The sequence below is a fragment of the Rissa tridactyla genome, chromosome 12, assembly GCF_028500815.1.
Source record: "Rissa tridactyla isolate bRisTri1 chromosome 12, bRisTri1.patW.cur.20221130, whole genome shotgun sequence".
NCBI lineage: Eukaryota > Metazoa > Chordata > Aves > Charadriiformes > Laridae > Rissa > Rissa tridactyla.
Window position 1 is genome coordinate 17,268,567 of NC_071477.1, and position 20,141 is coordinate 17,288,707.

Here is a 20,141-nt window from a genome sequence, read left to right on the forward strand (position 1 = left end):
AGCTGTGCTGTGATCCGGTGCATGCTTGGCTTTCTCCTTGTGCTTGGAGGCAGAAGACGTTGTCAGAGCGTGTCAGGTTGACAGCTGTTCGAGCTCCCTTGCCCCTGGTACTCCAGAGAGCGGGGGACTTCAGGAGAGCGGCTTCTCAGTGCACTAAAGCAACTCTGTCTCCATTGCAGGCACCTTAGCGCAGCTCTGTCTTGCCTGCCAGGGGCCAGGGCTAGGAGACCCCTTCTGTGGGTGAGGAACCTTCAAAAGCTGGAATTACAGGAGGGTTGGTTCACGTGGCTGGTTAACCACTAAGCATGGCCACTGTGACAGCTGAGACACTCCCGATGGTCTCCACACGGCCAGAAGTTCTTTGCCAACTCATGGGCATCAGGACTCAGAAGAAGCTGTCCTTTTCCTTAGAGCTATGTGTAGTTGACATGAACATAGCAGGACAATCATGTTCTCCCAGGCTGGCCAGAAGAGTCTGGCCCTGCAGAGGAGGGTGCCGTGTGAGAAGGCTCCCTCAGCCTCACAGCCTGAGAGCGTTTCAATGTCCACGCCTCTTGTGTTCCTGGTGTTAGTAAATCCAGCAAGTGCTATCGTCAGAGCAAGGACTTCGGCAGCACTTTAGGGGTCAAATATCTTGCAAATAGGATGCACAGCACTGAGGAATGACAGGGGGTAATTTTCTGCTTCCAGAATTAGCAGCTAGTCCCAGAATGGTTTTCCCAACTTTGGTGGACAAGGCTGTGTTGGCATTGCGGGGCTTGGCCAGCAAGGCTTCCTCTCTTGGGGAGAACAGGAGAGAAGCGAATCAGCAGTTTGCCATTTCTAGAAATGCACAAGCCTCGACAGCCGTTCTTGTGCCTTCTGCACGTTGGCTGAAACAGTTGGACCTGCCTGTGCCGAGACTGCAGGTGGAAGGTAATGCCTTGCAGGAGGCTTATAACAGAAATCTGATGCTGTCAACTCAAGGGAAGACATGAATGTGTCTGGAGTTGCAGAGTATACCCCAGTTTCCCCAACGTAGGATAATGACGTCTCTGGCGAGCGGTTGTGGTGTGTTCGGTGGGGAGGCAGGGTCACCAGGTGCGTTGCAATTTCCAGCTAAAGGCATTGAAGAGATCTGGTCCCGACAGATTTTTTAAGTCAGCCGGGCATCTCCCCGAGATGCTCATTAGGAGCTGTTTTCACAAATATTGGGAGCTTTCAGTGCAGCGTGTGAGCTGGGAGTGGAAGGGAAACTAGCTGGGGACCCCAGGAGCAGCGCAGCTGCTAGACGCACACCGCAACTAATTGGCTCTTTCCTGTATTCATCCCTTTCCTTGTCTCATGTTGTTTCCAGTCCCTTATGTGCAGCTCAGCCACCTAAGCACTGAGTCAGGTACCTGCAACTGTGCATCCGCCTCGGCCCGAGTCTGTGTGCTGAGTTGAATGATTCTTCGGGTGCATTGCTCTGTCTCGGCATGTCCTGCTGGCCTGCTGCGGGCTAGGCTGATCCGTTGTACAACGTGTACGCTATGGTTTTTCACCTTTCATTTGTATTTTGTTGATTGTTGCATGACTTAAGCTCTGTGGTTTTCTAGAGTGATGAGACTGACTTTCAAAAGGTCATCTGTAGCCAGCTGCCTTGGTTTGCACAGACACTCACCATGACTGCACTTGCAAAGGATCAGTTACACTTCTGGCATTTGCTCACCGTGGACCTTTTGAAATTGGGCCTTAAGCACCTTGCTTTCGATGTGCAAAGACTTAATTTTGGCAGTGAAGAGCGAGTTTTCTTCCTGAGGGTGTAGCTTTTTTTGTGCTTACCCAGGGACACATTCTGAGTGACTGTGATACTTGCTCTAGGAACTTCCTCCTTTTCTAAGTCCCCCATTTGTTCTTTCTTGCAGTGCCAGCAGCTAGCATGACCCGGCTGATGCGCTCCCGTACTCACTCCTCCTCTAGCGTGGGCTCCGGCGAGAGCATCCGCAGCCGGTCTCATACTAGCAACCATGGTGAAGGAAGCGCTGGAACCCCAGACGGAATTGACCTCCAGGACGCACCTCAAACCATGGAAGTATCCTGTTAGGCAGGAGCCCCTCTTCTGGATTCAGACAACTCCACTCGCCCCCACCGAACCCACTCAGAATCTAGCATTTCATCCAACATGGCATTAACTGTTCTCTCTAACTTGTGCATGCCCATCTGAGCTGCCGCCTCCTTGGTAGTCTGTACTTGGCATTACTTTGGTCCTTTCTGTATGCCCTCGGCATCAGAGCCTCTTTAAAACTCGTTAACATTCCACAGTCTTAGTAAGTCACGTTACTGTACATGCTGATACCATCTCCTTTCTGTGCTGTGTATCAATCCAGATGACAGCCGTTGTCTCCCCTGTTCATTTAAATATAATTCCTGTGGCTTTGTGAGGTTTAGAATTGCTTTCTAGTTGTGCTTCTGCTAAAGGACCCTTGTGGTGCAGTTGGTATGGCATCTGTGGGACGCGGGAAAGCGAGACCAGGGCGATGTGAAACACGAGGCGCTGGAGCAGGCGGAGCTCTTCGGCAGAGCTGTGCCGGCAGCACGGAACCCACCAGAAGGTCTTTGTGTGCCAGGACTCTTGGCAACGCCAGGCAGCCTGGGGAAAACAAACGGTCAGAAACACTGCCTTGGTCTCACCTCTGTGTGTGTTAAGAAGGAGCAGAGCGATTTCTCACCTGAGCCTCCTGAAAGGGCAAAGCAATTAACAAGTAAACTCACACTATCCGAGGTGCACTATGAACCGAGTACAAGGGATTAAACTACAGCAGCCCTGGCCTCCAGACCGCCTTTGCTGACCCTCCGCCTCCCCCGCGCAAGGGCCAGGTGCAGTTAACACCGAGTCGCGATTCTACCCCGGCACAGACGAGTCTTTAAGATCAAGCAGGTTGCGAAACGGGCAGCAGTGCCCCTTGCCAGGGGAGGGATCCAGGAATCTCCCGCACTGCCAGCTCCGCGTTCCGCCGCTGCCCGCCCCGGGCAGGGTGTCTGCGCAGGGGATTAACTGAGGCGCAGGAAATATCAGCGAACGTAAATGACGTCCGGCAGACGGACGTTCGTGTGAGTCGGGTCAGAAGCGTGAGCGGCGAATGCCTCTGTGCAGGTACTATTTACTGCCTTCGTGGAATTCACGATTCTGCTGCTTTTTTACATCTGGCCGGGTCACAGAGGGCGGGAGGCAAATGCCTGCTGCGTGCCAGGGTCTGGCTGTTCATGGGAGAAAAGGGATGAGCGGTCAGGCTGCTACAGGCCTCAATAGCTGAGCAAAACATTCTTTCTTAACTGTTGGGCAGTCCTGACTCACTGGGAGCCAGCTGCTCCGAGGGTCACGCTCACGTTCTGCTCCATTTCAGGTAGGGAATGGGACTGGGAGGCTCTGCCTGAGGGGGACTTTGTACCAGTTATTAAATAAAGCTATAACTTGAGTTTCATTGTTACCCTGCGTGCTCCTGTTGTTTCGCTTGGCTCCACCCGGCTGCCCTGCCGCTTCTGCCGCTTCTGGCGTCTCCCGCCGTGAGAGGGAAACGGCCCCGTGGAAGGGGCAGCCCCGGCCGCCTCCGTGCAGCCGTGCGGGAGCAGCGTGGCCAGGTGCCCCTGGAAGAGGCTGCCTCAAGGCGCTGCAGAACTGGCTTCCGCCAAAATGCAGAAAGAAACTTCCAGCTCGGAGACAGGGGAGCCTAAACGACAGGTTTCCTGCAAAACAGGCAGCCTCCAAAGGAAGGCGAGCGCTGGGAGCTGCCGTCCCTGGCGAACAGTGCTGTGCACAGGCGTGTTTGACGGCTCTAACGCAAAGTTAACCTGCAAACCCCGTGCCGCGGCAGTTGTCGTGACGCGGAAAGGCCGAGGGCAGGTTGGTTTGCACGTCTGCCCCCCGCACCGCAGCCAGGTGCAGGTGGAGCAACACGCAGCAGCTGGTGGTTCAACACAACCGTTTCTTCATCTTCTGCTTTTCAGACCCAGCGTTTGCTCTCAAGTTTCGGGCGTCTGTCAGCTCAGCTCTCACAGACAGCTCGCAGGGACTGAAGAGGGGTTAAACTGCAAGTTATAGTCCTGGTCTTGGGGTGGATTCCTGCAGCCTCGCGCTTTGGCTTCCTGAAGACCTTTGGGGAGGTCGGTGCCGGAGGCGAGACAGTGGTTTCATGAATTGCAAACTGAACGGAAGGCCAGAAACGGGAGAAACTGGCCAGTTGTATTAATGAGCAAGTAGTGAAGTGACCAAGTGATTAAATGAACGAAAATATTAGTTGGAGTCCATAGAAGGCAGGAAGCTTTCAAAGAGAGCAGGCCACCAGGTAGCCCGTGAAGTCCGTTGCTGCTAAAGGCAAGTGCTGGATGCGGAGCGACAGGAGAGCTGATGTCTGCGCAGCTCTGAGCCGTACTGCCGTCTGACCACGCTCAGAAACGGTTCTTCCTCGAGTTCCCCTCTGAAAATACAGCAACAGACCAAAAGGAAGGGAAACGCAATATTAAAATGACAATAAAATGAGTTAAGAGGAAATAATACCACTGCAGGGGTTGGCGCAAGCTCACCATGTGCTGTTTATGATGCTGTGGAGCAGGAGAGTTCAGAGCTACAGGCTGCCCTTGGACAAGGAACACAGGAGAGTAAATAGATGAGGTGTGGGTTTTTTGGGGTTTTTTTTTGTTTTGGTTTGGTTTTTTTTAGCAATTTAGAAGACAGGGTGATTAAGAGGAGAGTTTTGTTGCCATGGTGGTTCATAGGCTTAAGTAAGGCAAGATTTGTAGTGAGGGTTGTCATATATTTTATTACCCCAAGGGTAACTGGAAAAAGGAAACTTGTTTTCACGTAAGCAAGTGGTTTTCCTGGTAACAATGCAAAAAAGCGAAGCTAAATACAAGTTGAGCCATGAGTTTAATAAAAGACCGAAATGTTTCTTTGGGTGGAGCGCGATGCCAGCCAAAGCCAGGAGCAGAGCTTGAGCTCGGGCTTCCCAAGGCTGGGAGCCCAAACCACACCAGCGCTGGCCCCGCTGGCTGCTGGGGCGGGAGCTGGCCATCCGCTGGCGGGGGGGGGGGACACGGGACACGGTTGTGCATTTCCGCACCTTGAGGAGCAGCACTGGGGTTAGACTCCAGCCCTGTAAAACACCAGAGTGGTTCCTAGACCTCTTTCTTCTGGCTGGAGTTGGGATGCCCGGGGAAGGGGCTTGGCCAAGGCTGGGCAGGTGGATGGAGCCGGCACTTTCCAGCTCTTCCACACCCTTAGGACTGAATTCCCAGTTGCTCAAAACCTTGGGACAAGCTCATTCAACCGCACTTGGTGAAATGTGCCCGAGTCAAACTGTTCTTGGCTGCGCCAGATGATGCTGCGAGGAGTAACAGCCAAAAAAATTTTGGTTTGGGAGGTTCAGAAGTGATTCTGGGATTATTTTTTTATTTTTTTCTCCTTGTTTTTAAGCCAGGAGGGAAAGATGGGGAAGGATGTCCATCCTTAGAGGTTTTTCAAGTTGGAGGCACAGCCAAGCTGGTGTAGCTTGTGTCAGTCACCCATTGAGGAGGGAGGAGCTGGGGACACCCACCCCCGACCTCCCCCACCCCTCCCAGAAATGTCCATTATTTGATCTTAACTCCCAAAACACCCTGCCAGGATGGCTGCTGTGGCTCGCTTTGTTTGGAGTCTCGTCCCTCTCCATTGGATCCAAGGTGCGTAAGTTGGCATGTTACTGCCACCCCCTGCCCACCTGCGGCCCGTGGCTGCCGTAGCTCCTGGGAGCATCCTGTGGCCAGGGACGCCCGTGGTTACGCTTTTGCCAGCCCCGTGTGCCGCATTCCCACCCACGCATTAAGCTCAAGGCCCTTTGCCCAGCCCCACTCTCCAGGTTGGGGGGGGGTGGGGGCGTGAGTGGGGTCCATTTTTATTCCCCAGCGCTCACCCAGGAAGGGGCTGGGCTGGGCTCCGGGGGCGGGGGGCTGAGCCGCATTTAGGACAGGTCATGGCACACCAACGGTGGCCCCGGGGACTGCAGCGTGCCTTCACCACCAGCTCCAGGAGCAAATGAATCCGCTCTCAAACGTAACCAACGTACGTTACGGCAAGCCAGCGGTGTCCGAGCTCAGAGCGGGCTCGGGGGAGCCCTGAGCCCCAACAGCCACTTGAGGCCCCAGCAGGCGGCTGCTTTCGTAAGCGCTTTTCCGTGTGCATTTCACACCATCACAGTGGTTTACGAGTGACCAGAAGCTTTCAAGAGCAGAGCATAAACAGCAGCAGGATGTTCAGCCACCGCAGCGTGGCCGGGGCTGGAGGCCACCGAGCAGCCAGCGCCGCAGGAGGGGCACAGCGGGCAGGGGGGGCAGTGCCACAGAACCAGCACAGCACGGGCTGTCCCAGCGCGGGGTGGCAGCGAGAGCAAATCCCAAGGGCTTTCCTCGAGGTGGGGAAAAGGAGGCGTCAGAGCTGCCTGGGGCAGGGGGAGCACTGGGGCTGCCCCCCCATGTAACGTGCTTGGTGCAGAGCAGTGCGGCGCCGGGGGACACCCGTGCACAGCTGCGCCGTGTCCCCACCCAGCACCGTGCGCCGGCCTGAGGGCAGCGCGTGGCCCCGCTGCTGCGGCCACTGCGCCAAGGAGGCACCCCAGGACCCCTGGGGTTTGTCCTGGCTGGGGATGGTGCTTGTCCGGCCTCAACCACTGAGTCCCGGAGCCGGCTCTGCTCCTGCTCAGGTGCTGCCCAGCCCTCCCTCTTGCCCACCCCCAAGCCCCCTGCAGTGACCATAGCATTGGAGCGCGCTCAGGGATCTTTTTTCATAGGCCTTGTCCCCCGTACCGCGGTCCCCGAGGGACACAGCCGAGCAACCTGTTGGCTGAGTGAAAAAGAGAAAACACGGCTCCGCTGCGCGCACACGTCACAGGAAGCGGCGGCAGCCCACAGCCCCCACTCCGGCCTCACACCCCTCGCCGGCAGCACTGCCGGGAGCAGCCCTGGCTCCAGGACCCAAAACCACCCAGCCGTAGAGCAGAGGGACGAGGGCGAACCAAGCGGGTCTTACCGTGCGCCGAGGGAGACGCACCGCACCAGAGGGACGCTCTGCAACCTGGTGCCCTGAGGACCCACCATGGGGGAGAAACACCACACAGGGCAGAGCCCAGCTGGTGTCTGCCCGGCCCCGATGGCTCTTGCACAATGGTGACAGCAGCGAGGGGCAGGTAAGTGGGGTTTGTCCCCTCACTGAGGGCAGCAGCGGGTCTGGGGTGGGGAGCTCATCCTGTGGTGGGTCACACACAGCTTCAGCTCCATGGCCGAGGAACTGAAACAGGCAGAGGGGTGTCCCCATCGCCGCTGTGCTCCCCGTGGGGACCGGCAGCTTGCAGCATTGGGACGGGGTGCCCCATTCCCTGGGGGACACTGGGCTGGGGCGGGACGGCAGCACCGAGCATGGCCAGGGGCACAGGGCTATCTTGGGGATGTGGATGCCCCGTCCTGGGGAGGGACCCCAGCTGGGGCTGTGAGTCTCCCCAGCTGCCCTCGGGAACGCAGCAGGGAGGTGGTTTCCTCAAAGGGCTCCCCAGGGAGCTGCTGCCAGGCTCAGCCCCAGCCCTGGCCCTGCCTTTCTCGGGAGCCACCGTGCTGGCATCACCCCCCAGCAACGCCCTGCCCCACGACCCATGAGCCTGCACCCCGACACGGCCATGCCACGGGGCTCATGGCTCTGCAGGGGGCCGACCCTGGGCCCGTGGTGCTGCTGGTGTCAGGCCTGAGCCTCTCCTTCCAGTCAGCAGCAGCCACGGCCAAGGCCGGGTGCTGAAGCCGAGGGATGGGGAGCCTGCCCAGCCGGGAGAAGCCGCTCAGCATCCCGCCAGTGGTTGCCGACACCATGCAGCCCCCGCCGCCCACACAGACGGGTAAGTGCCTGGCAACTGCCAGCTTGCCCGGCCTCCCACCCCAGCTGGGGGCTCTGAGCCCCCTCGCCTTCCCCACAGCCCCCAGCAGCTTCCTGGCCGTGGCCCTCTGCGACTTCCCCTCCGGCACAGGGGCAGCCACTGTCCTGAGGATGGGGGAGCAGCTCCGCGTCCTCTCTGAGTAAGTCCCCACACGCAGCGGGCACTCCCGACCAGTGCGCAGCCCCCAGGGCCGTGACGGTGACACCCATCCTGGGGGTCCCCTCCCTGCCCCCAGCAGCCTCAGCCCCTCAGGATGGCTTGTCCCTCTTCCCTGCAGGGATGGGGAGTGGTGGCTGGTGGCATCCGAGGCGTCTGGCAAGGAGTGCCACATCCCCAGCAGCTGCGTGGCCAAGGTCAGGCACAGGTAAATGCTGGGAAGGGTCCGTCTCCGGGGACATGGCCCCACCACAGAGAGCCTAGCCAACCTCCAGGCCAACCCCCAGCCACCGTGCTGGGACACCCTGCCCTGTTCCTCTCCCTGGGCCATCGAGCAGCACCGGGACTCGGGGAGGTGGGGCGGCATCCTAGGGTGCCCCCAGGACAGGTGGTGCTGCACCCCGAGCTGTCCCCTCCATCACAGCCGGGGCAAGACGGGCCCTAGGTGTCCCTGCGCAGCCCCGAGAGGCTCTGCCAACACCCGCTGCCCGCACAGGTGGCTGTACGAGGGCGTCAGCCGGCAGAAGGCGGAGGAGCTGCTGCTCCAGCCGGGCAACCGCAGTGGGTCCTTCCTGATACGGGAGAGCCAGACCAGGCGAGGTGAGAGCCCTCCGGCGCCGTCTGCTGCACCCCCTCCCGGCCATCCCCGCTGGGGTGCTGAGCGGGGCCGAGCCTCCATCGCACGCACCTGGTGGGGCCTGCCCTGGGTGGCTGTTTCCTGGCACCGCTGCTCCCCGCTGCGTGCTGAGCCTCTGCCACGGGGCCCCGAATGAAAAAAACCCAAACCAACCAGCAGTAGGCTTCCTGCAGCTTTTGGTTAAAGCGGAGACGTGAAAAGGTTCAGCCTCTGAAGTGAAGGGCGGCCCCCCCTCACGATGAGGTGCCAAGGGGACCCCAGGAGGCCGCTGGGTGCCCCAGTGCCCGCGGCTGAGGCACCAGCGCAGCGTGCACAGCCCTGCGGCCTCCAGGGCACCAAGCGGGGGGCGCGGGGCTGGGGGTCGCCTATCCCCGCACAGCACCCAAAAGCAGACGCTGGGGCACAGAGCCACAGCACGCGAGCCTGGGGGGGGGGTAGGACACAATAGGCAGCTCCCTGCAGCCATCCCCCGACCTACCCCTGCCACAGTCCCGGGTCCGGAGGTGCTCAGGGCACGGGGCTGGCCCTGGGACGCTCGCAGCCCCAAGGGGAGGTGGGTGCTGCCGGCCAGCCCTGGGGGAGAGCACGGGGCAGCGGGGCTGAGTACGTGGGTGCCCACGGCATCCCGGCCCCCTGCCCCTCGCCCCGGCAGGCTGCTACTCGCTGTCGGTGCGCCGCAGTGAGCGCGCCTCCTGGGACTCGGTGACACACTACCGCATCCACCGCCTGGAGAACGGCTGGCTCTACATCTCGCCCCGGCTCACCTTCCCCAGCCTGCAGGACCTGGTGGACCACTACTCCGGTAACGCCCCAGCGGCCCCCCAGGCTGGGGAGGGAGGGAGGGAGGGGGGAGAGGTGGTGGCCAGGGCTGGGGTGCAGGTTCGGGGGGATCCTGCTGACGCTGCTGGCTCCCTGCCCAGAGTTGGGAGAGGGGCTGTGCTGCCCCCTCGGGGAGCCCTGCTCCACGGAAGGGACGAAGGTGGCCCCAGTCCCCACCATGCCCGCTGTGGTGAAGAAGCCATCACTCAAGTGGGACAAGATCGACAGGTAGGGAGGGCTGGGGCTCCCCCCACCGCCCCTGCCAGACCCTCGGGGGTCTGGGGGCTGCCCGCTGACCATCCCCCGTCCGCCTTCCCGCAGCTCCCTCCTGTTCTCAGAGGCCACGTCCCCGCCGGAGGAGGACTCTCCCATCAGCCTGGGCCTGCGAGAAGCCATCAGCTCCTACCTCCTCCTGACCGAGACGGCCGCCCCGGAGCTGGGCCCTGCCGGGAAGGGGGCGAAGAGCAGCTGAGGGCAGGCCCCTCCTTGTCCACAGCCCCACGGCAGACCCCTGGCCCTCGTGAAGGCATTGGCCTGGGAGCCAGGTGCCCAGGGCCAGTGGCCTGGACATGGGACAGCTGAGACCAAGGTGGGGACGGTCAGGCGATGCTGGAGGAAGGGGTGGCCCCAGGGCCTGTCCTCCCCAAAGCTGGGCGCTTTGGGACGTGACGTTTGAGCACCCCGAGTGGCGCCCGTGGGAGGAGACGGCAGAGGCTGTAGACAGCGCTCCCACAGCGGCGGGGGAAGGGGACGCAAACGCCCAACCAGCCACAGGCTGGCCCAGGTGGGGGAACAGCCCGACCCCGTCAGACCCCTCAAGCTGATGCACAGACTTTTTTGGGGTGAGGTGGCCACGCAGCAGGACAGGGCCTGGGCGCAGCAGCTGCAGACCCTTGTGCTCGCACCCACCCGTAACTCACCCCTCTGCTTGCGGGGACCAGCGGAGCAGCAGCTGTGAGGAAACCGGGCTCTTACTGCACCCAGAAGAGCCGATCTCTAAACCTTTTAGCACACAGATTGTACTGGAGTTAAGGTCCATAAAACAGGCTCCTGCTGGACACGCCGCAGTAACCATTTCTGATATCTTAATTAAAGGGCGTCTCGTTCACTGTGGAGGGTTTGTGAATAAATCGTGAACTGCCAGCTGCAACCGCAGGGCGAGTTTCCACCCGCCGCAGCCTGAGGGGTTTTGCTTCTGCCACAGCCATCGCCCCAGCCCCGGCCCCAGCTTTCCCCAACCTGGGCCGAGCCAAGGGCCACGGGGCAAGGTCTGGTCCTCGGCCAACTCGCTTAGGGCAAATAAACGAGCCCTAGAGGTTTAAAAATGTTTAATGTCACAACTGCTGGTGTAGGAGCAGCAGGGAAGGAAAAAGGTCCATGCCAGGACTAGATGATCCAAAAAGGCAGGATGCAAATACTCACGTCCAAACCTGATCTAAGTTACACCTCTGAGCTAGAGGGGGCCTTAAAAGCAGCAGAAACACCTCAGACCAGCAGCACACCTGAGCCTTCACTTTCAACAGCCCCTTCTCAGCAAAGCAGAGCCTGGGGAAAGCGCCCAAAGCTTCCTCTGCAGCCAGAGCCAGCGTGGAAGCAGTTTCACCGCTTGGTGCCATCCCTTCCTTCCTTTCCTTGCACCCAGAGCCCGGTGCAGCAGGACAGCCCTCACCTCACATGCTCAAATCTACTCTTCGTTTTCATGTCTGATGAGCTCACTCTTGCAAACCCACCATCACACTCTCATTTCCTTCCACGCAGCAGCCCAGATCTTCACGCACCTGCTCAGCCGCCAGCCTCGAGCCCCGGTGTCTGCTGGGCACAGGACACGGGTTTATCCCTCAGCCTTGACCTTGTCCTGCAGCCAGCCGAGCCCACTGCCGCCACCCGGGGGGGCAGCCCAGAGGGTTTTGCTTCCTTCAGTTTTGCCATGAACCCCCCACTGTGAAGGAAGGGCAGCCCTTGGCCATCCTTCCTCCACCTCCAACCTGAAGCCAGGTTGCTGGATGCCTTTACACCACAGTGATGGTTCTACCTCGGACTGGAGGCAGCCACACTCAAGAAACTGCTTCTCCGATATTTGTATCCTGCTGACTGGGAAGATGGGAAATGATGGGAAATACCTGGCTGGAAAGCCTATTTGAATCCTTCCCCAGCGCTGGCAGCCTCCAAGCCCTCCTCCTTCCCAGCCCCACCATTGTTCCCTTTTCTGGGCACACTTCACTCATGCTGGGGAACATCTTCTGAGGCCCCCAGAGCAGCGGGGAGGTGGCACACTGGGCAGTGGAGGGCAAAAGCCAGATGCCGAACCAGGTTCTTTTAACAGTGGAAGAGGCAGAGGCCAGTCCCAACATCTCCCAGCAGTAGCTCTCTCCCCAGACAGGGGAGGGCAGCACCGGACTGGGATGCTGAAAGCTGCGAAGGGACAGAACAAGCCCCGAGGAGACCCACTGGTTCCAGAGCAGCAGAGGACCTGCTAGCTGCCTCAGCCCCCAAGGGTGGGCAGCCACGGAGACTCAGCAAGGACAGGGACTGTCCTCACCAGAGTTGCTCCAAGTGCCCAGGACACTCATGGGAATAGACGCTTCTCAGATGCTCTCCACCGTGTCAGGGGCACACCAAGCTTGCAGAGCTGCGGGCACTTCAGCCAGATCAGCCGTACTGTGGAGAGCACTGATCTCCTCCGACAGCTTTGTCACTGTCCTCCTCTGAGGTGACAAGTATTTAGTGACATCCAGATGTGCAACCTTGCCATACAAGCCTATGCTCTGCCACCTGAAACCAGAGTGCGTGTGCATCTCTTTCACAAGAGCATTCTTTCACCAGCATTTGCAGGGAGCAAAGGGACTCCTCTGGGGGAGCTGCAAAGTAGCCAAAGTATCTCCAGTAGCTTTGGAGCGCTGTTCAGAGGATGCAGCCGTTTCTGGAGCCTAGATTCAGTGTGGCATTGAGCAATCCATTACTCCACTTGTCACGAGGGTACGAAAACCCACCACTTCATGAGCAGGTCCTTCCCTTGGTGACTCTTGCAACAGTGTATGTACTCAACCTGCATAAACCCACCAGTCTGAAAGCTCAGGAGGTGCACACAACTCCTCTCCTCCTCCTGAGCCCAACGCACCCAACATCCCTAAACAATAGGAAACGGGGCCCACGCCATCCTTGACAACTTAGTGTGCAGTGTTAAACCAGGACTGTGGCATCATTCAGCCTCTACTGACCGAACACCTCGATGGCACACAAGCACCACCAGCAGAAACACCCTGCAGGCAGAACACGACAAGTTCCAGCTTTTTTGTTGGTTTGGTCTGTTTTGCTGTCTGCAAACAGGAGAAAACCACGGTATTTTCTGTTTTTAACTACCTGCCTATTTGAACACGGACATTTCTGGTGAGCTGTACCGGGTTTTTTTCCCCTTCACAAGAGAGTTGCTACACAAACACAGAAGGATTAATACAAAGATATTAGATACTCTTCAAAATAACCGTAATAGCTTGAGGTGCTCAATGCCGCCACTGGAAAAGCCAACCCAAGTATCAGTCGTGGACGCTTTTGCAATGTGATGAAACACCAGGGCTGCAGCGGCAGCAGTGGTACTCTAGCACCATGATGAGCACGAACGAGATCCATGGTCTGGACGATGATCAACAGCAGATCATGCAATAGAAGAGGTGATGTTCTGGACAAATACCAGCAAGAATATTCAAATGGTTGTGTCAGATTTCTTAGGCCGAGGAACTCCAAGGTGAATCTATCCATATGAAGGCTCACAGATGGCTTAGCAACTCCTTCCCGATGTGAGCCTGCCCCTACAAGCCTTAAGATCAAGCAGGTCAAAAACCAACCAAACAAAAAACCCACAACAAATACCTAAAAAAAAAACCCCAAACCAAACCCAGGAGACACATTCCCAGAAACACGGCTAGCCACAGCACCCATTTCATCAAATTATTTCAAATTCGGATCACATCTTCAAAACCTGATGTTGACGTTTAAGTGATCAGTAGAGACCTACACGATCCGATCAAACCATGAAACACATGCCTGTGCCTGCCCTCAGTTTCTCCAGGCTTCACAAGCTGGGATCTAGCAGAGCGATGCGCCCTCTAGCCTTAAAATCTAGGAGTTTTACAGGAATCTTGTTTTGAAATTAGGAAAGGACAAAGGAATAAACTTGTTTTCCTCCTGCTGGGGAAACTAGAGGGGAAGAGATGGAACCAGAAATGCAGCTGGAGGTGCATCAATGCCTGCCCCTGCCTTCAGGCCCACCCTGTACCAGGTAGACTTTCTCTCCAACACTTCCCAGCTTCTCCCCTTCCCACGCCTACGCATTTTCCGTATGGATTGTTTAAATACATCTAAAGCTCCTTCCTTGGCATTAACGCTGAAGCAGCACTCCCTCACACCGCAAACACGCAGCGGCTACAGCAAGGTTGCTGCTGCTGCCCAGCCGTATGACAGCGGCTCGCAGAACGTCACACGCGCAGCTCCAGCGCGTTGCTCCCTTCCGGCTCAGCCCTCCCAAACCTACCTGAGTCTCAACTGCTAGCCCGCTGCTGCACAGGCACAACACATTTCCACCTGAAAATTGTATAGAAATGACGTATTTTTCCTCTCTGCAGTTTGCACTGTACGGCTGACAGCACTTGTCCCAATTCATCTCTCTTGGGGACTGTGCAGGGAAGCTACGCCTTCAGGTGTCTCTGCAGCCCTGGAACGAGCATCCTGGCTTCACGCTCCTCTCCCAGCGCAGAATTCTCATACGCACGCCTCCTGTCAAACGACAGTACCTGCATTTCGATGCTACGTGAAGAAAAAAAGCCCAAAATTATTTTACCGAAGAATCATTAATTGAAACAGACTTTACTAAGACTTAACCAACAAAAACCTATTTATTTATTCCAAACACCAAGATACAGAAGTTTTCAAGTTTTGCAAATATTGCTCCAAAGCAAAATTCTATATACAGCGCCCTCGGTTCTAATAGTGCATAAACAAAGACAAATATGTATCCACAGTGCAATGTATGCTCATTTCATCAAGGCTCCACGTTGCATTCACTTACCAGTGATTCAAAGAAACAAAAAAAAGTGACCTGCCGGACCGAACAGTTGGTCCGCACTAAGAAATAACAATGTGGAAACTTGCAAAAACAGGGACAAAAATGAATCCAGGCAGAGCACAATAAAGAATCTTTCCCGAACACGAGAAATGCTACTCTATTTTAAATAAATAGCTTCAGTCTTTATCTGCAAGGGCCTCCCTAGCTCTACTAAAGGAAAACAAAGTCTCCAGTATTTTGTCATTTGATCCACCCATCAGAACCACCTTTTCTTCCAAATCTGAAGTACTGCCCTGAGCAAAAACAAACTGGCAAAGTAAAAAGGTACAAACACACACACAAAAGGCAATTGCTTGGGAAGAGGACGTTCCACTCAGGAGTGAAGAGTCTGCTCAGGGACTGAACTGCTTTCACACCCTCAAACCGTAAGCACAGCTGCCTGGTTAACACCGCAGCGATGCTCCCCGAGAGACGCCTGGTCGGAGTGCTTGCTTTACAGATTTCAACCGAGGAACGCCCTTCTGGTTGATGTCAACTGAAACCACCCAAAAACCTTCAGAGTCGGCTGGGGCGCTCCTTCTGACGCTGCGCTGGTTGTCTGGTTACTGCTGCCTGCGCTGGAGTTACTAGACAGTATACATGAATTCAGGTGCCACTAACAGGAATGAGACAAGGTATAAGCATTGGTCTCATTTTCAGAGAGCAAAGTGATTCTTAAATATCATGTAAGCTTTATTCCGATCATGTTACAGAAAAATAAATTTATTTTTCTGCTGTACATACGTTGTATTCACTATACGCCAACTAGTACTAAAAAACTGGGAGACAAATTATTCCCTGAAGTGAGTCTTGGCACAACAGCCTTAGTTACTACTCAGAGTAGCTTAATTATTTTGTTTTCTGAAGGAAATGAAATACTCACTGTGTAGATACCGTTAACTCCTACAATAACATTGGATATTTCAAGTTTACATTATTCTTTGCAGTATACAAATGCGAGAGATTCATATCCAAAATCAGTAATTTGTACAGCTACGGGCCTTTCAATTACAACTGTGCTTAAACTTTACCCTTTGGTGGTACCATCAACACGCAGTAAAGCCAGGGTAACAAATTCAACTTTTAAAGGACACCCTCTCACTGCAACAACAGCCTACCATCTTCCACTGTGAGCTTAACTCAGCAACGTTCGGGAAAGAAAATAGTCACAACCATTATTTATGGAGCTATGATCTGCAGCTGAAAGACTTTTAACGTCTCAAATACTTACAATACACCAACATTTCAAAAGGTACTGTATAACGTGACTTTAACATAAGCAGCATTTTCACCTTGCTCTCACAAAGTAATACAAACCAAAAAAATTAAATCTTAAGGTATAAAAAGGGACTCTGTGAACATACACCGTTTAAGATAACAACCCACTCACTGTCTGCGAGGACAGTACCTCATGCATAGATCTTGAGGCTTTATTTACACAAATATAAAATAAACTGATTCCCAAAACCACACATTCAGAGTAAGTCTTTACAATAAACACGTTCAGAGTATTGAAAAAAGTCTACATTTCAAAATATAACCGGAATGGCAGTTATTAACAAATGGGTAGAAAACTACGTAACGTCCATTACAGACCTCGCTGAAGTCCGGAACTCCGAGCGCAGTCTCCCGGCAGCAGTATTTCATACTGCCCCAACAAGGGTGTCCCACCAGCACTGCTTCAGGAGGCACAGCGTGGCCGTGTTTAAGAGCTCAAGAACACACATCAACACACCGTCAACGGGTTTCCCCAGTACCAAGTCGTGTGATAGCGACAGGATAAATATGGAAAACAATCATTTATTCTGAAAGTAAGTGCAATCCACCTGTGACCTTCTGCTACATTATTTAACGTAAGAAAAGTGGGGTTTAGGCCACTGTTACTTGCAAACCTCCACCTAACACTTTATAGTTAAGAGCTGGACATTCATACTTACTAAGCCTGAAAACTGTTACAACATTTCCTAATGATTAAATACTGTGTGCTATTATGCATAAACCAGAAGGAATAGAACATGACATGTCACTTAAACTATGCAAAGTTATTTACAACCTCCGTCAACTAAACATTTTTGGCTCTTAGAACTCTGTTCTTCAGTGGCACAATTTTTAGTCAATTTAATTACGAAACAGTCTATTATTTCAATGAGCAACTTGTAAGGAGTGAAAATTTAAGTGTAATTCATCAACCAACACCCGAGCTCTGAAGACAACAGTATGACCTCTTCCGTATCGTTTCAATTGCCTAATAAACTCAAAATTATGAGGAGATAAAATAACCTTCTTGCTGTTCTTTGAACAGCACTTCTTCACAAATCCCTGAAGTCAATCTGCATCACATGCAACCAGCATGCTAATTTCATTTAAATACACAGAGCTGTTCAAATCAGATGCTCCAACTTCACACTCAGTGAGTCTCCGACACGTTCTAGTATCATGTTGAGCAGCAAAGCGCTATCTGTTGCACTTTGCCTAGGTCCGTTATAAGCTGCTTTATACAATGTTTGAGTTGTGGGAGTCGAGCTAGTGGTTCTGGCGGTTCCAGCTCTCCTGTATAATCCAGCCAACTCTCCAAAACTGCAGAGAAAAAACAAATCTGTCACTATTCCAATTCTCAACAAATTGATAACTTTAAGTCACAAGATGGGAATTCTTTAAATCTTTTGGGAATCTTGAGAGCGCAGTGGGCAACGTTTTTAAACACACAGCATTTGAGAAATCAGAAAACCGGGCTCCTCACACCAGTCTTTGCAAATAGCTTTTGATACATGACAAAATTATTCGGGGCGGGGGTGGGGGGAGCAGGGGGGAAGGAGAAGAGAAAAAAGCAAGCAGGTGTTCCTAGCAGAAAGCAAGGAAGGAAAATTCAGGGCTAGATATTGTGAAGATCCTAAAAGGGTAGGACTACGCTAATGGAAGAAGTCTGCCATCAATACAGGATACAATTGGCCAAGAGAGAATCACAGAATGGTTCGGGTTGGAAAGGACCTTAAAGATCATCTAGTTCCGACCCCCCTGCCCTGGGCAGGGACACCTCCCACCAGAGCAGGATCGAATCCTGAAGAGAAGAACAGAAGATAGATTCCCCATGGGAGAACTAGGTAACAGAAAACGGGGATGTAATCCAAAAGCACAGGCAGCAGACTAGCGCACAAACAAAGTGAATTCCTGTTCTAAAGCTTCTCAGCAGGAAACAAGAACCAGAAATACTACTGACCAAAAGACAACTCGGGCGACAATGTAATATGACCACAAGAAAGGTGGTCAGAATGACCTGTGATCAGTTCACGGGACAGGACAGTACTGCCGAAGGAGACTGAAGCCCTGAAGACAGAATACATGTGCCAAGAGAAGCAGCAGTGGCCATTGCCACTAACGAGATCAACAGGCTAGTTCAGCCTAAGGGCCATATCTGCCGAGGAACTGGTGGGCATTACCCAAGTACTGACACATCCAGCCTTGAAATACGAGAGTTACTGATGAGAGCAGCAATGCTCTGAGCAGCCCTCCAGCTCAACAGCAGATAGAAGCCGCCTGACCTTTGTGAACCAGAGCTTCTCCGTTTATGAAACGGGCATTATGATTACAGGCCTGATTGACCTTCATTACCTGAATTATGCCTTCATTTGTTCAATCTTTCGGTACCTTACTGAACTACAAAGAGAGGAGTTTTACTTTGGCAAGGGTCAGATTCCCAATACCCTTGCGTTGTAACCACTACACAACCAAATGATCACGCTTAAAAGATATTAAGGAAAAGAACTATCCTGGATTGTTCAAAGAAACACATAAAGGGTTTAGAAATTTTCTATTACTAGGAAAAAAAAATTCAAGGAGACACTTAAGTAAAGAATTTGGAAGAGACAGGAAAAGACAAGGGCCTTGTGCACCAAAGAGGCCTCCTAGCATAGGCTAACACAGACAGCAAAGCCCTGAAGAACAGGGAAGTTCAGATACACAGAAGAGCTATGAAAAAAATGACAAAAAACCTGAAAGCAAAAAGACATGGAAGATATTCCACTACATCATCATCATCTGATGCAAGTATTTAGGTGTGTTCTCACTGGAACTTTTTCTATAGAATTCCGTTCAGTTTTAATTTGATCTTTGTTTTAAAATCCACTCCCCCCAAGCCCAGCAGCATGTCTGTACACGCAGTACTTCTGACAAAGCAACGATTGTCTCTTTGTAGGTCTGCAGAAGTAAAATCCAAGTTAACATGTTTTGAACAGGTAATTCAGTTAAATACAGTTAGCTTTTGAAATCGAATAATGTTACCTACCATCTAGCTCCTTCTCAATGAAATCCATTCTGTGTATGACTTCATCTTGCAGAGATTCCACATGAGCTAAAAGATTCAGCTGCCACTGTAGCTGCGAGTTCACAACTCCTTCTTTGTCTTTTTCCAGCAATTTCATTTCAATAGCTTCCTCTGGAGAGACTTTCTTAGAGACAGACTCTCTTACCTAGCAGAAATACACGCATTAAGATTTGTAACAGTGAAACAGAACTGGAGAGCCAGACTGTCTGGCTCCTCACAGTTACCCAAGCTAATTGCTCAACTAATCTTAGGTTAGCGGAGGATAGAGAGACACAGAGAAGAGATCATACACAAATATTAAGCAGTTTGGGCAAGAGGATCTAAATACAGACGTGCTTTTATAGGTATTTTGCCAAGACCTATTCTTTGCACTTCACAAGCATCTGATTTTCAAAAAATAACATATATACGTGTATCTAGCTCCCCGCCAGCTTCCAGCTGGAAGATACTGCACTTAATCTGTGCATCCTAGGGAACATTAAAGCCATTTTTAACACAACTGTAATCAAATAAAGAGCAAATGATTTTGCAGTGAGAAGGAATTAGAAGGAATCTAATCTCAATTCTACTAAAACTTTCATTGAAGCATCTAGAAAAAAACCCCAAACATCACCACCAGTTACAAAACTTGACTACACTGTCAGCAGTATTGATTCCACTCCCCTACTTTTTTCATAATTCTGCTGAAATACGACAGGATTTAGAAGACAGCTCCTAAAAGACTGCGGAACTGAAATATATGCCTTTCTCGGAAATAAAGTAATCTCAATTGAGAGAAGTTAAAGAGGACATAAATTACAGCTTACATATGTATAAAATAAAAGCTAAATAACCTTCTAACCTGAAAAAAGGCAGGTCAGTATTTCCCAGATGCTTTCCAACATCTCTCAAACTGTATTTCATATGACGTGGCACTAACTAATTGAAGGAAAATTTTTGCATTGGGGTGTAGAAAGGCAGGTCTCAGAGACCTGACAATGAGAATTAACAGTCGAAAAGATCAAACTGGAGTGCTCCAGTAGGAAGAGGACGATACAGGAGTGTTCCACGGTGATCATTCTTAAAAACTCAGTTCAGGGTGCTCCTCTTTTTTTTCCCCCACCATGAAATGCTGCCTGAGGAACACGGAACTAATTTAGTTAATGTAACTATTAAAAGCAACATGGGAATGAGATGGAAATAACTAAAAGGTGGAATACC

General features: G+C 53.1%; 3 protein-coding genes across 14 annotated transcripts in view; 2 read left to right on the top strand and 1 right to left on the bottom strand.

Moving 5' to 3' along the window:
* The window catches only part of NDRG3 (NDRG family member 3), a 64,088-nt gene extending 60,639 nt beyond the window's left edge, over positions 1 to 3,449 (top strand). For 2 of the 4 annotated variants that reach the window (XM_054217996.1, XM_054217997.1), the window contains 2 exons: positions 1,337 to 1,375; positions 1,887 to 3,449. In XM_054217996.1, coding sequence (XP_054073971.1) covers positions 1,337 to 1,375; positions 1,887 to 2,065 — 218 coding nt within the window. In that variant the 3' untranslated portion in view covers positions 2,066 to 3,449. The remainder of the gene's footprint in view (positions 1 to 1,336; positions 1,376 to 1,886) is intronic. The other 2 variants (XM_054217998.1, XM_054217999.1) reach the window with 1 other exon arrangement.
* A 3,472-nt stretch (positions 3,450 to 6,921) lies between these two features.
* Positions 6,922 to 12,476, top strand: SLA2 (Src like adaptor 2). 2 transcript variants are annotated; one of them, XM_054218000.1, is made up of 8 exons: positions 6,922 to 7,175; positions 7,742 to 7,871; positions 7,950 to 8,049; positions 8,188 to 8,274; positions 8,563 to 8,666; positions 9,356 to 9,505; positions 9,624 to 9,750; positions 9,844 to 12,476. In XM_054218000.1, the coding sequence occupies exons 2-8, from the start codon at positions 7,784 to 7,786 to the stop codon at positions 9,992 to 9,994; spliced, it is 807 nt and encodes a 268-aa protein (XP_054073975.1). In that variant the 5' UTR covers positions 6,922 to 7,175; positions 7,742 to 7,783; the 3' UTR covers positions 9,995 to 12,476. The 2 variants fall into 2 exon arrangements, with proteins under 2 accessions (XP_054073975.1, XP_054073977.1); XM_054218002.1 differs by lacking the exon at positions 7,742 to 7,871.
* A 1,871-nt stretch (positions 12,477 to 14,347) lies between these two features.
* The window catches only part of PHF20 (PHD finger protein 20), a 63,899-nt gene continuing 58,105 nt past the window's right edge, over positions 14,348 to 20,141 (bottom strand). For all 8 annotated transcript variants that reach the window (XM_054217990.1, XM_054217988.1, XM_054217989.1 and 5 more), the window contains 2 exons: positions 18,903 to 19,086; positions 14,348 to 17,197 (listed from right to left, as the gene is read on the bottom strand). In XM_054217990.1, coding sequence (XP_054073965.1) covers positions 17,055 to 17,197; positions 18,903 to 19,086 — 327 coding nt within the window. In that variant the 3' untranslated portion in view covers positions 14,348 to 17,054. The remainder of the gene's footprint in view (positions 17,198 to 18,902; positions 19,087 to 20,141) is intronic.